Raw genomic sequence first — 12,396 nt, forward strand, 5'->3', positions numbered from 1 at the left:
TCTGGACTGTGGGTCTAACTTTTACCCCTGTTGGCTTTAACACTCTTTATCTTTCGTTACAGCACGTCCGAAAAGGAGTAGGAAGAAACTGAGCTAATTTGACCCTTCCCCTTTTCATACCATAGCAATTTCATCCCATCACCTTGTTTTCTGCAACAGAACAGTGAATAAACAATAAATAAAATACCATAATTAAATATTAAATACATACTCATTATCTCTAAAGAAAAAAAGGGGTTGAAGATGTTGATCATAATTGTTCATCATTTATTTCAACTTTATGTTATTCATTTATGACATTTTAAAATTTAATTAATTTAATTGACAACCAATTATGTTATGGTCCTACTCTTGTTTGCTAGCGGTTGCGATTTCAGTACTATTGAAGATATTTGCTCCTTCTCAACTCTGTGGTGATATACTTTTCACAAAATACAACCAATAGTATGTTAATGTTAAATTTTATTTGTGAAAAGTAATCCCCCGATTCCTATTTTCAACAGTCCGCTCAATTGAGCAGGGAAACCCTCTTTAGTTTTCTACCTGTCAACTCAGTTTAGGCTGCTCGCCGGCTCCTCATTACCACTACAAGATGGCGGTCGAATTTCTCGCGTCACAGCAGCCAATGCTGTGTCTACTTGTAAGATGTCTATGAGAGTACGTATCAAATATGTATTTACACCATACTTACCAACCCTCCCGGATTTTCCGGGAGACTCCCGAAATGCAGCGCCTCTCCCGAAAACCTCCCGGGACAAATTTTCTCCCGAAAATCTCCCGAAATTCATGCGGACCTGAGTGACGTGTATAAAGAGCGTGTCTGCCCAATCACGTTATAACTGTAGAATGATCGAGGGCGAGTTCTTGATTTCTTATGTGGGTTTATTGTTAGGCCGTTTCAATTAACGTCCTCCCAGCGCGGTCAAACAACACACAACAACAGCAGTCTCTTTTCGTCTACCGTAAAGCAGTTCGTCTGCCAAACAGCAATGTTGTGACACTTTTAAACAAAACAATACTGCCATCTACTGTACATGCATATGGTTAGAAAAACAAGGATGGACAATTCAACCCTTAACTCAACAATGAGTAAATGAGTGTTGTGTGTGTGTAAATGTGTAAATAAATGAACACTGAAATTCAAGTATATATATATATATATATATATATATATATATATATATATATATATAGCTAGAATTTACTGAAAGTCAAGTATTTCTTATACGTAGCTGAGATAGGCCCCAGCGCCCCCCGCGACCCATCCATCCATTTCCTACCGCTTATTCCCTTTTGGGGTTGCGGGGGGCGCTGGCGCCTATCTCAGCTACAATCGGGCGGAAGGAAAATGGAAGGATGGATGGATGAAATACTTGACTTGGTGAATCTAGGGGGAAATATACTCCTCCCCTCTTAACCACGCCTCGCCCCGACCACGCCCCCCACCTCCCGAAATCGGAGGTCTCAAGGTTTGCAAGTATGATTTACACTATTACTTCTGGTCAACTTGTTTTACGGCATTTTATGTTCATGCACACTGTTACCATGATTTTTTAAAAATAATTATTTCAATAATAATGTCATATAAAGGATTACTAATTCACAAAACTAACATTATTTAAGAACACCGTATTTTCCAACCGTATGGATTCGTACAGAAACAAACAATAATATTTTTTTTACTATACTTTTTCCTCAATTCACAATACTGACTGACAATTTAAAAGTTTACTTTTTATTAGGCCGCAGATGTAGATTTAAGTGCCTCGTTTAAAAAATTAAAATACTCGAATACCGTGTATCATGCATTGCAATAACAGAAGCGTGAAAGTAGTTGAAATTGTGGCTGTCATATTATTTTGGTTCACAAAATGTAAAATATCAAAATGGCTTCAGCATGTTTTATTTTTTCAGTGTGCGGCCCTTAATAGAAAATGTTTGGACACCCTTGTTTTAGTACTATAACAACGAGGACGCTATAAATAGAACTGTGTTAAAGGGGATGTGCGGAAATGACGTTAAACTCACCAGTCGGGTTTCTGCTGTATGGGGGAGAGGAGACACAAACCGGAAATACAATCATCACATTTAAAAGCATAGTGGTTCTAAAAAAAATGCTCAACAAATGATAGCATGTTCTAACTTGTCCGTTGATCATGTGTTTCCTCATAGTGTGATTAAAAATACCCAATCTCTTATAATAGGAACAAAACGCTTAAAAAAAAAAAACGAATATACCGGAAGTGGCCACCTTGAACAACACCTCGACGACAAGCTTCTACTTGATGAACGATTCCTTTTGGCCAACCCAAATAATTTTCTACAACCTGCAGGGCTTGTCTTCTCTTTGAAGTGAACATTGTCCACCCAACGCAAAGATGACACAAGAAAACATATTCCTCTTTGTTCCCAATTTGATCGGTGAGTTTGCGGAGCGGTAACTAGCCTGTAGCTGCTAAGCTAACTGAAATAACGTGAAATTGTCGGATGCTAAAAGACGGCAAACAGGCTCTTGAATAACCAACTGGTTGTTTGAAAATATTGTGTGTCTTTCAAATGTGTGTTGTCAAAAGTGGCAGCATTTAAACACCACGATTTAGCAAAGAATATGTCCGTATGGTGACCCCTAGTGTGTCAGTAGTGGTATTGCGGGTGATTGGGGGGGGAATTGATTGTGGATTGGCTTTTTAAATTGTATATTTCTGTGTAATATATTATTTGAATATGTTAGTGTTGCACAATAACAGGTCCCCTTTAGAAATAGTTCAATTTAAAAACAGTGTTTTAAAGTAGGGTATCCTCTCTCCATCATGAATAACCTATTATCTGTGGAATAAGCAACTTTGTCTACTCTCTCAGGCTACGCACGCATCATCTTGGCGCTGCTCTCCTTCTTGCTGATGCCTTGCTGTCCGTGGTCCGCCTGCTTCTGTTACATGTTGAGTGCGCTACTGGACGCCTTCGACGGCCACGCCGCCAGGGCGCTCAACCAATGTATGTACAGAACACGAAAGGGAATAAGCGGTAGTAAATGGATGGATGCCTGGATGTTTGTATGTGTGTGTTTATATATGTGTGTGTTACGTAATGGCCTTCAGTTACTGTTGAGCCGCAAGCTAGAAAATGGCAAGCAAAATTGCACAAAGTAAAGGGGACATTACGGAAATATTGGAAAGTCGAGAGACGACGTCATTGGAGCCGCCCAATGCCGCTTCAGAGGGGTTTACTTACGTGCATTGATAACATAAAATGCAGATTGTTACTGTGACTACATTTAGTAAGATAGCATAAAAGCTCAACAGAAATGAAAGACGATACGCAGGAAGTCAAAAGCGGAATATTTTATTGCAAAAAGTCAGGTCCGTCTTCAAAAAATGTTAAGACACTTTTTGAAACTAATCACACTTTCCTGGCTTCAAAATAAAAGCGCTATTTGTTACATCCGGTTAAACTCTATTAACAAAATAAAAATGCCTTTAGATTACAAAATGATTTGTCAAAGATGTTTTGTAAAGTAATCTGTGATACTTGCACCTGAATAAATGCATCCGTTGAGGAATATGGGGGGTAATTTTTCTAGCCGGCTGAAATATTGTGTAAATTATTTTATAACATGTTCTGGTTGATACTCCTTAGTTTCATAATGTTTACTGGGATGAGTATTACATTTTTTTAATAAATACAGAAGGTTAACACATTGTCAAGCAGCAATATGAAGACCATTAACTTGTGCAACATGTAATATACAGAATATCAGAAACAGTTATTTAGGCATTTGTTATTTTACCAAACATCTTTGACAATCAAACAATGATTGTTATAATCCACATTCTATGTTGTTATTGCGTGAAACTGATGTCTAGACATGGAAGAGTAGCTCCTCCTCTGAATGCAAGTTCTCCTAAAGCAGGAATACAAATTCTGTATTTCTACAAAATACAAAATCTGCCAAGAAACCAACACACTGCAGGTATTTAAAAAAAAAAAAAAAAAAAAAAAAAGTTTGTTTATGTCCTTTTTGTGTTGAGCTGTTAAATAAAGCACATTTCATTAAAGCAAGCTAATTGTCTCTTGATGGTGTGAAAAACTTGAAAATTATCTGTCTGGGGTACACTTATTACTGAGGAAAAATTATATCCATCTGCAATTGTCAAAATAATTTTAACTATGAACAATGTGATTAATAGCGAATAAATATTTTTAATTGTTTGACTGCCCATATACAGTATGTGTGTGTGTATGTACATGTATGTATGTGTATGTATATATATATATATATATATATATATATATATATATATATATACACACACATATATGGGCAGTAATTGTTTGACTGCCCATATATGTGTGTGTGCGTATATGTATATATGTATATATATATATATGTATATATGTATATGTATATATATGTATATATATATATATATATATATATATACGCACACACACATATATGGGCATATGTGTGAATGTTGTCTGTCTTTCTGTGTTGGCCCTGCGATGTGGTGGCGACTTGTCCAGGGTGTACCTCGCCTTCCGCCGATTGTAGCTGAGATAGGCACCAGCGCCATCCCGGGCTCGGAATCTTTCTGCGTGGAGTTTGCATGTCCTCCCTGTGACTGCGTGGGTTCCCTCCGGGTACTCCGGCTTCCTCCCACTTCCAAAGACATGCACCTGGGGATAGTTTGATTGGCAACACTAAATTGGCCCTAGTGTGTGAATGTGAGTGTGAATGTTGTCTGTCTATCTGTGTTGGCCCTGCGATGAGGTGGCGACTTGTCCAGGGTGTACCCCGCCTTCCGCCCGATTGTAGCTGAGATAGGCACCAGCGCCCCCCGCAACCTCAAAGGGAATAAGCCTGCTTTTAAAAATATTAATGTTCTCTGCAGCCCTGAGGTCTTTCGGCAAGTTGTTCCATGGGGACCATAATAGTGGAAAGCTGCCATCCCGAGAATCTGTGTCCTGATTTTTGGACTAATTAGGAGATGAGTTCCGGAGGATCTCAGGGCCCGCGAAGTGAAGTGAAGTGAATTATATTTATATAGCGCTTTTCTCAAGTGATTCAAAGCGCTTTACATTGTGAAACCTAATATCTAAGTTAAAAAAAAAAAAAATTTAACCAGTGTGAGTGCCACTGGGAGCCTGTGGGTAAAGAGGTTTTAAAACTGTTGTAATGTGTATACATATATACTGTACATACATACATACATACATTCAAACATATGTCAATATATGTATAATTATGTGTGTGTGTATATGTATATATATATATATATATATATATATATGTATTTATATATTGGGACGGCGTGGCGCAGTGGGGAGAGTGGCCGTGCGCAACCCGAGGGTCACTGGTTCAAATCCCACCTAGAACCAACCTCGTCACGTCCGTTGTGTCCTGAGCAAGACACTTCACCCTTGCTCCTGATGGGTGCTGGTTGGCGCCTTGCATGGCAGCTCCCTCCATCAGTGTGTGAATGGGTAAATGTGGAAGTAGTGTCAAAACGCTTTGAGTACCTTGAAGGTAGAAAAGCGCTATACAAGTACAACCCATTTATCATATTTATTTAATTTATTTATATGTATATATATATATATATATATGTATGTATTAATTGCACCACCTAGCAGATGAGCTGATGGGTAGTGTGTTGGCTTGCAGCTACCCGATTTGGCGCCATGTTGGACATGCTGACAGACCGCTGCGCCACGATGTGTCTGCTGGTCAACCTGTCGCTGCTGTACCCTGCCTACACCTTCCTCTTCCAGCTCAGCATGTGTCTGGACATCTCCAGCCACTGGCTGCACCTGCACAGGTGAGTAGCTCAACTTCCCGTAACTCAACTTCCTGTGAGCTCACCTAGCGTGTGCGCATCGTAGCTCCACCATCAAAGGCTCAGCCAGTCACAAGAGCATCGACCTTTCCGGCAATCCCATCCTGCACCTTTACTACACCAACAAGGTGACGTCTGAGCTTCTTGGCCACACTTGACTGTTCCTGCCAATGCTGGATGTTATTTTTGTGTGCAGGTGGTTCTCTTTTTCATGTGTCTGGGCAACGAGCTTTTCTTCTGTCTGCTCTACGCCCTCCATCATGTCCAGCAACCTGAAGGTAACGTTAGGGCCTCTTGATTAGCCTGGTGAAATGTGCAATATATTGGAACATATATCATTCTTTAGCAGAGGACACACTAGAAATCGACCGATATGTTTTATTCAGGCCGATACCGATTATTAGTAGTCAAGGATGCCAATAACCAATATTTGGTACTGATATGCATTTGCAGTAAAAGTTATTTGAACATGAATAATATATGTCAGTAAACAGCTGGACAAGGCTATACGTTTTTTTAAAATATATTATTTCTTAGGAAGCGTGGTGTTTTATGTGGTGCTTATGTTGTGGGTTATTTAGCAGAAAATACATCAAACGCCTTTATTATGTGTCTAAGAGGAGCATCAATATTTGCATTTCAAAATATGGCAAATCTCCTGGGAAAATTGGTAAGAATATGTCATTTCTCAACATAACAATAACTCAACATCTACTCAAATTAATACTATATGGCAGTTTATGGATATATTTTGTTGTGTGGTTTGTTTGTGAGGAACCCTGAAATATTGCAAACATTATTATTATTATTATTATTATTACCATCCAAATCGCTGTCGTTGTGTCCTTGGGCAGGACAATTCAACCTTGCCCCCAGTGCCGCTCACACTGGTGAATGAATGATGATTGATAGGTGGTGGTCAGAAGCGCAAACTGGCAGCCACGCTCCAGTCAGTCTACCCCGGGGCAGTTGTGGCTACAAAAGAAGCTTACCACCACCAGGTGTGAATGAATGATGGGTTCGCACTTCTCTGGGAAGCGCTTTGAGTGCCTAGAAAAGCCCTGTATAAATCTAATCCATTATCGATAACAATTCTTGGCTCCTTAGCATAGATTATAGTTGAGACATTTTTTCAAGATGGATGATACAGAAAGTATGATAATGTGTGAGCTGCTGCCTGCTCTTTTCTTTCTATGAAATAATCTAATATTTGTCAAGATATTTACACAAAGTTTGGATTTTTGGCAGAGATATATTTCCTGTCATCTGCTGCGGTATTATTTGATTGAATCACGGAACATGAAACTCTGCGTGCGCATTTTACGAGCCCACAGTCTTGAGTGCTACGGACGGAGGATTGTGTTTCAGTGACATAAAACAGCGGGAAAGAAAGAGAAAAATGAAGTTTTGACACCAAAACAAAAAAATATGTACTGTAAGATAGGGCTGGGCAATATGGCCTTTTTTTAATATCTCGGTATTTTTAGGCCATATCGCGATATACGATATATATCTCGGTATTTTGCCTTAGCCTTGAATTAACACTTGATACATATAATCACAGCAGTATGATGATTCTATGTGTCAACATTAAAACATTCTTGTTAATACTGCATTAATATATGCTCATTTAGAACATTTATGCAGAGAAGGAAATCACTACTAAGTCAATTGAGCAAAACTGTATTCAGTAAACAGTTATTAGCAGGTGACTTTTTCAAACGATGGTACATATTAGCAGTAATGCTACTTTTGGTAGCAACGCTTGTGCCCCACACTTAATAGATAGATAGATACAATTCCAGCAGCAGTGTACAGAGTTGAGATAAATTTAAAAAGTAAAAAGTATATAATGGGGGTTTAAATGGAAACAAAATAGAAAAATATTACAATAAGAATAAAAATAAAAAGCAACAATGGAATAAAAATATAACAGTAAAATAAGAATATAACAAGAGAAACTAGGCAGTAGTGACCATGTTATGAAAAAGTTTTGCACTGTTATTGTTTTGCATCCCCCATCATCCTAGTATCCCCCGCCCAACCTCCCCAGAGAGGAGTAGAACAGTCTAACACTTGACAAATTAAAGTTGTCTAATCAACATATGCCCGCTTGAAGCCGAACCACGCCGGACAATGGACCGAATTAATTCTTCCTTCGTTTGTTACCAGATTCGCGCCTTCTTTCTCTCGTATTACCACCCGCAACACTCCGCTAGCATCACAGCTAAAGTTAGCCACGCTGCTACCTCTCTCCTCCGTGAGGGCGTATACGTATGTGACGTATGACGTGACATTATGTGACGTATGTAAGTTTCTGCGCTTGCTGTCTATGAGAAGGAGAGACAAGGAGTGGGAAGAGCCTGTAGTGTAATAGCCCGCAGCTAAAAACAACTGCGTGAGAACGTATACTCTAATATTACGATATAGTCATTTTCTATATTGCAGAGACAAACCCGCGATATATCGTGCATATTGATATATCGCGTATACTGATATATCGCCCAGCCCTAGTGTAAAAGCAACCAATATTTTTTTAAATGGTGGAATCATATGTTTATATAATGTATCTGCTTATGTAGTTCATTAAGAGTTGAAAGAGAAGAAAAAAAACTATACTAGTCACAATGCCAAATTCCCGCGCCTATAATCAATCGATCTCTAGGACACACGGACGACAGCGCAGATCTACATCATTACTTTAGCATCACTATGTAAAAATCTTATGCATTGTACACAACACACACAGGATTACAAAGGATTGCTACTTATATATGTGTGCATGCGTGCGACAGGGGTTAGTGCATCTGCCTCACTATATGAAGGTCAAGGGTTCGATCCCACGCTCGGGATCTTTCTGTGTGGAGTTTGCATGTTCTCCCCGTGACTGCATGGGTTCCCTTTTGAGTATTCCGGCTTCCTCCCACCTCTAAAGACATGCACCTGGGGATAGGTTTATTGGCAACACTAAATTGGCCCTAGTGTGAAGTGAAGTGAAGTGAATTATATTTATATAGCGCTTTTCTCTAGTGACTCAAAGCGCTTTACATAGTGAAACCCAATATCTAAGTTACATTTAAACCAGTGTGGGTGGCACTGGGAGCACGTGGGTAAAGTGTCTTGCCCAAGGACACAACGGCAGTGACTAGGATGGCGGAAGCGGGAATCGAACCTGCAACCCTCAAGTTGCTGGCACGGCCACTTTACCAACCGAGCTATACCGCCTGTGTGAATGTGAGTGTGAATGTTGTCTGTCTATCTGTGTTGGCCCTGTGATGAGGTGGCGACTTGTCCAGAGTGTACACTGCCTACTGCCCGAATGCAGCTGAGTTGGGCTTCAGCGACCCACCATGACTCCGAAGGGACAAGTGGTAGAAAATGGATGGATGTGTGTGTGTGTGTATATATATATATATATATATATATATATATATATATATGTGAGTGTGAATGGTGTCCGTCTATCTGTGTTGGCCCTGCGATGAGGTGGCGACTTGTCCAGGGTGTACCCCGCCTTCCGCCCGATTGTAGCTGAGATAGGCGCCAGCACCCCCCGCGACCCCGAAAGGGAATGAGCGGTAGAAAATGGATGGATGGATATATATATATATATATATATATATATATATATATATATATATATATATATATATATATATATATATACACACACATACACACACACGCCTTCCGCCCGATTGTAGCTGAGATAGGCTCCAGCGCCCCCCGCGACTCCGAAGGGAATAAGCGGTAGAAAATGGATGGATACACACACACACACACACACACACACACACACACACACACACACACACACATCTATTTATTTAAATGTATATAAATATAATACAACGTGTGTGTTGCAGCATGGCTGTACTGGCTGCTGGGACTCAGCGGAGTGGTGTGCGTGCTCAAGTCGGCGGTCAGTGTGGTGCACCTCATTACCTCCTCCCAGAACATGGCCGCCTTGGATGCCGCAGAGCGCGAGATAGCCAGGAAGACGCAGTGAGAGCGTCAAAGACGTCTTTTGTCTGCTTTCAGTATTGTTGACTCGCGCAGGTTTATGTGTGACTTCTTTTGGTAATAAGCCTTTATTAATTATTTATTCTTCTGGGGACCTCGAGGCAACTCATGTTTTCTGCACACATTTTAGCAACAAACTGACTTAGCTTAGCATTGATGGGTGGAATTATCTTTTATGTTTTGAAAAAAGACCTTCATGTAAAAAGGTTTTCCATCATGTGTGCTAAATTGTGTTGAACTGTATCTTTTCTACACTTGTGCTGCTCTAGTTGATCTAGAATGGGTGATGTTATATTTGCAGAATGTATTTTTCGAGAACATCAGTATACACAAGTTTTAACTCAGCAACAGTCGTCCCCCGTTTATTGCGGTTAATTGGTTCCCAGCCTGACCGCCGAAACGGATATTTGCAAAGTAGGATTATTATTGATGAACTGAATATTTTCAGAATTACACCATTATTAGAGTCCTGTAAACATATCAGTCATATAGTCCCATTTTCACCCAATATAGTAGCCTTGAGTGTGTTCTACTGTACATTACAGTACTCACAGTAAGCTTAATTTCTATGGTTGTCACCTGTCACTACAACACAACCACTACCTGGAAATACTTTATCATGTCCTGGTTAATTCCTTTAAGTTAGAACATGTGCTGAAACCACAGGGGTAAAATGTTCTGCAAAAGTTGGTCAACTTGACAGTCACAGCTGTGACCATGAGCTGTGTTGTTAGCATTCTGTGTTGTTAGCATTCCGTGTGGTACATTTTGAAGATGAAGTGTATCAAGAGTTCATCTTCACTTAGCATCACCAACAGCTGCTGATAGCCGATAGCAGTCTTGTTAGCATTAAAGGCCTGCTGAAATGAGATTTTCTTATTCAAACGGGGATAGCAGGTCCATTCTATGTGTCATACTTGATCATTTCACGATATTGCCATATTTTTGCTGAAAGGATTTAGTAGAAAACATCCACGATAAAGTTCGCAACTTTCGGTCGCTAATAAAAAAGCCTTGCCTTTACCGGAGTAGCAGACGATGTGCGCGTGATGTCACGGGTTGTAGAGCTCCTCACATCCTCATTGTTTACAATCTTAGCCACCAGCAGTGAGAGCTATTCGTACAGAGAAAGCGACAATTCCCCCAATAATTTGAGTGAGGATGAAAGATTCGTGGATGACGAAATTTAGAGTGAAGGACTAGGAGAAAAAAAGGCGATTGCAGTGGGAGCGATTCAGATGTTAGTAGATCGCATTTACTAGGATAATTCTGGAAAATCCCTTATCTGCCTATTGTGTTGCTAGTGTTTTAGTGAGATTAAATAGTACCTGAAAGTCAGAGGGGTGTGGCCATGGGTGTGTTGACCGCCAGTGTCTCTGAGGGAAGATGCAGCTGCAGCAGGACGGAAGCTTCGCTGATGTCTCCGGTAAGAGCTGACTTATTACCACAATTTTCTCACCGAAAACTGCCGGTTGACGTGTAGTCGGGATCCATGTTCGCTTGACCGCTCTGATCCATGGTAAAGCTTCACCTTCGGGAATTTTAAACAAGGAAACACCGGCTGTGTTTGTGTGTTTAAAGGCTAAAAGCTTCCCACCTCCATCTTTCTACTTTGACTTGTCCATTATTAATTAAACAAATTGCAAAAGATTTAGCAACACAGATGTCCAGAACACTGTGTAATTATGCGTTTAAAGCAAACTACTTAAAGCTTGGATCTGGCTGGAAAATAATGTCCGCTACAACCCGAGACGTGAAACGCACGCGTCATCATACGTGTCATCATACCGCAACGTTTTCAACAGAACACTTCGCGGGAAATCTAAAATTGCAATTTAGTAAACTAAAAAGGCCGTATTGGCATGTGTTGCAATGTTAATATTTTATCATTGATATATAAACTATCAGACTGCGTGGTCGGTAGTAGTAGGTTTCAGTAGGCCTTTAATTATGGCACCAGCACTGCTAAAACTTGCATCTCGTCTTTTGACATCACTCAAGTGAAAGACTCACCGATGTGGAGTTGTGTTATTGATGAGGCAGGAGTGAAGTTCAAGTACATCAGAAAGTTGCTTTGTCAAAAGTTGGTTAACTTGCTTGTTGCTGTGAAAGATAGCGGCAAAATTATCCGCCATGTTGTTAGCATCCTTAACCCGGAAACAAAGACTTCATTGTTGTTCACCACAATATGATATTAAATAATACAATCTAATAATAATAAGACTTAATTTAACACTTAATAAAAGGTCTGTAATTCGCCATACAATAAAGCTGCGATATTTGAAATGTAATCTGGCGGGGGACGACTGTAAACGTGAAAATATTAAAAAACATATTTACTAGTGGTTGGTGCTTTGACTACTGTGAATAAATACAAAAACATGCTATAGTTATGTGATCATTGGAGTGTAAGGAGTTTTGGATTATGTCAGGTTTTCATGTCAACATCTAGAAATGATATCAGATGTGATGACAGATTTGCTTGCATTGCACATAATGGAGGAAATAAAAGTCATCATCCAAATCAGCTGCTTGT

The 12,396-nt window shown here is 39.8% G+C and overlaps 1 protein-coding gene across 1 annotated transcript; it reads left to right on the forward strand.

Annotated features, from left to right (window-relative positions):
• The first annotated feature begins 2,062 nt into the window (after positions 1-2,062).
• cdipt (CDP-diacylglycerol--inositol 3-phosphatidyltransferase (phosphatidylinositol synthase)) lies at positions 2,063-12,387 on the forward strand. The gene is made up of 6 exons (XM_061905760.1): positions 2,063-2,421; positions 2,860-2,994; positions 5,666-5,819; positions 5,884-5,965; positions 6,034-6,115; positions 9,704-12,387. Exons 1-6 carry the CDS (start codon positions 2,379-2,381, stop codon positions 9,844-9,846), a joined length of 639 nt encoding a protein of 212 aa, XP_061761744.1. The 5' UTR covers positions 2,063-2,378; the 3' UTR covers positions 9,847-12,387.
• Positions 12,388-12,396: the final 9 nt, after the last annotated feature.

This window comes from Nerophis ophidion, linkage group LG07, assembly GCF_033978795.1.
Source record: "Nerophis ophidion isolate RoL-2023_Sa linkage group LG07, RoL_Noph_v1.0, whole genome shotgun sequence".
Lineage (NCBI taxonomy): Eukaryota > Metazoa > Chordata > Actinopteri > Syngnathiformes > Syngnathidae > Nerophis > Nerophis ophidion.

Coding starts and splice junctions, on each gene's coding strand:
- cdipt (XM_061905760.1), top strand. CDS start 2,379: ATGACACAAGAAAACATATTCCTCTTTGTTCCCAATTTGATCG. Junction 2,422..2,859: donor CTTTGTTCCCAATTTGATCG/GTGAGTTTGCGG, acceptor CTACTCTCTCAG/GCTACGCACGCATCATCTTG. Junction 2,995..5,665: donor CGCCAGGGCGCTCAACCAAT/GTATGTACAGAA, acceptor GTTGGCTTGCAG/CTACCCGATTTGGCGCCATG.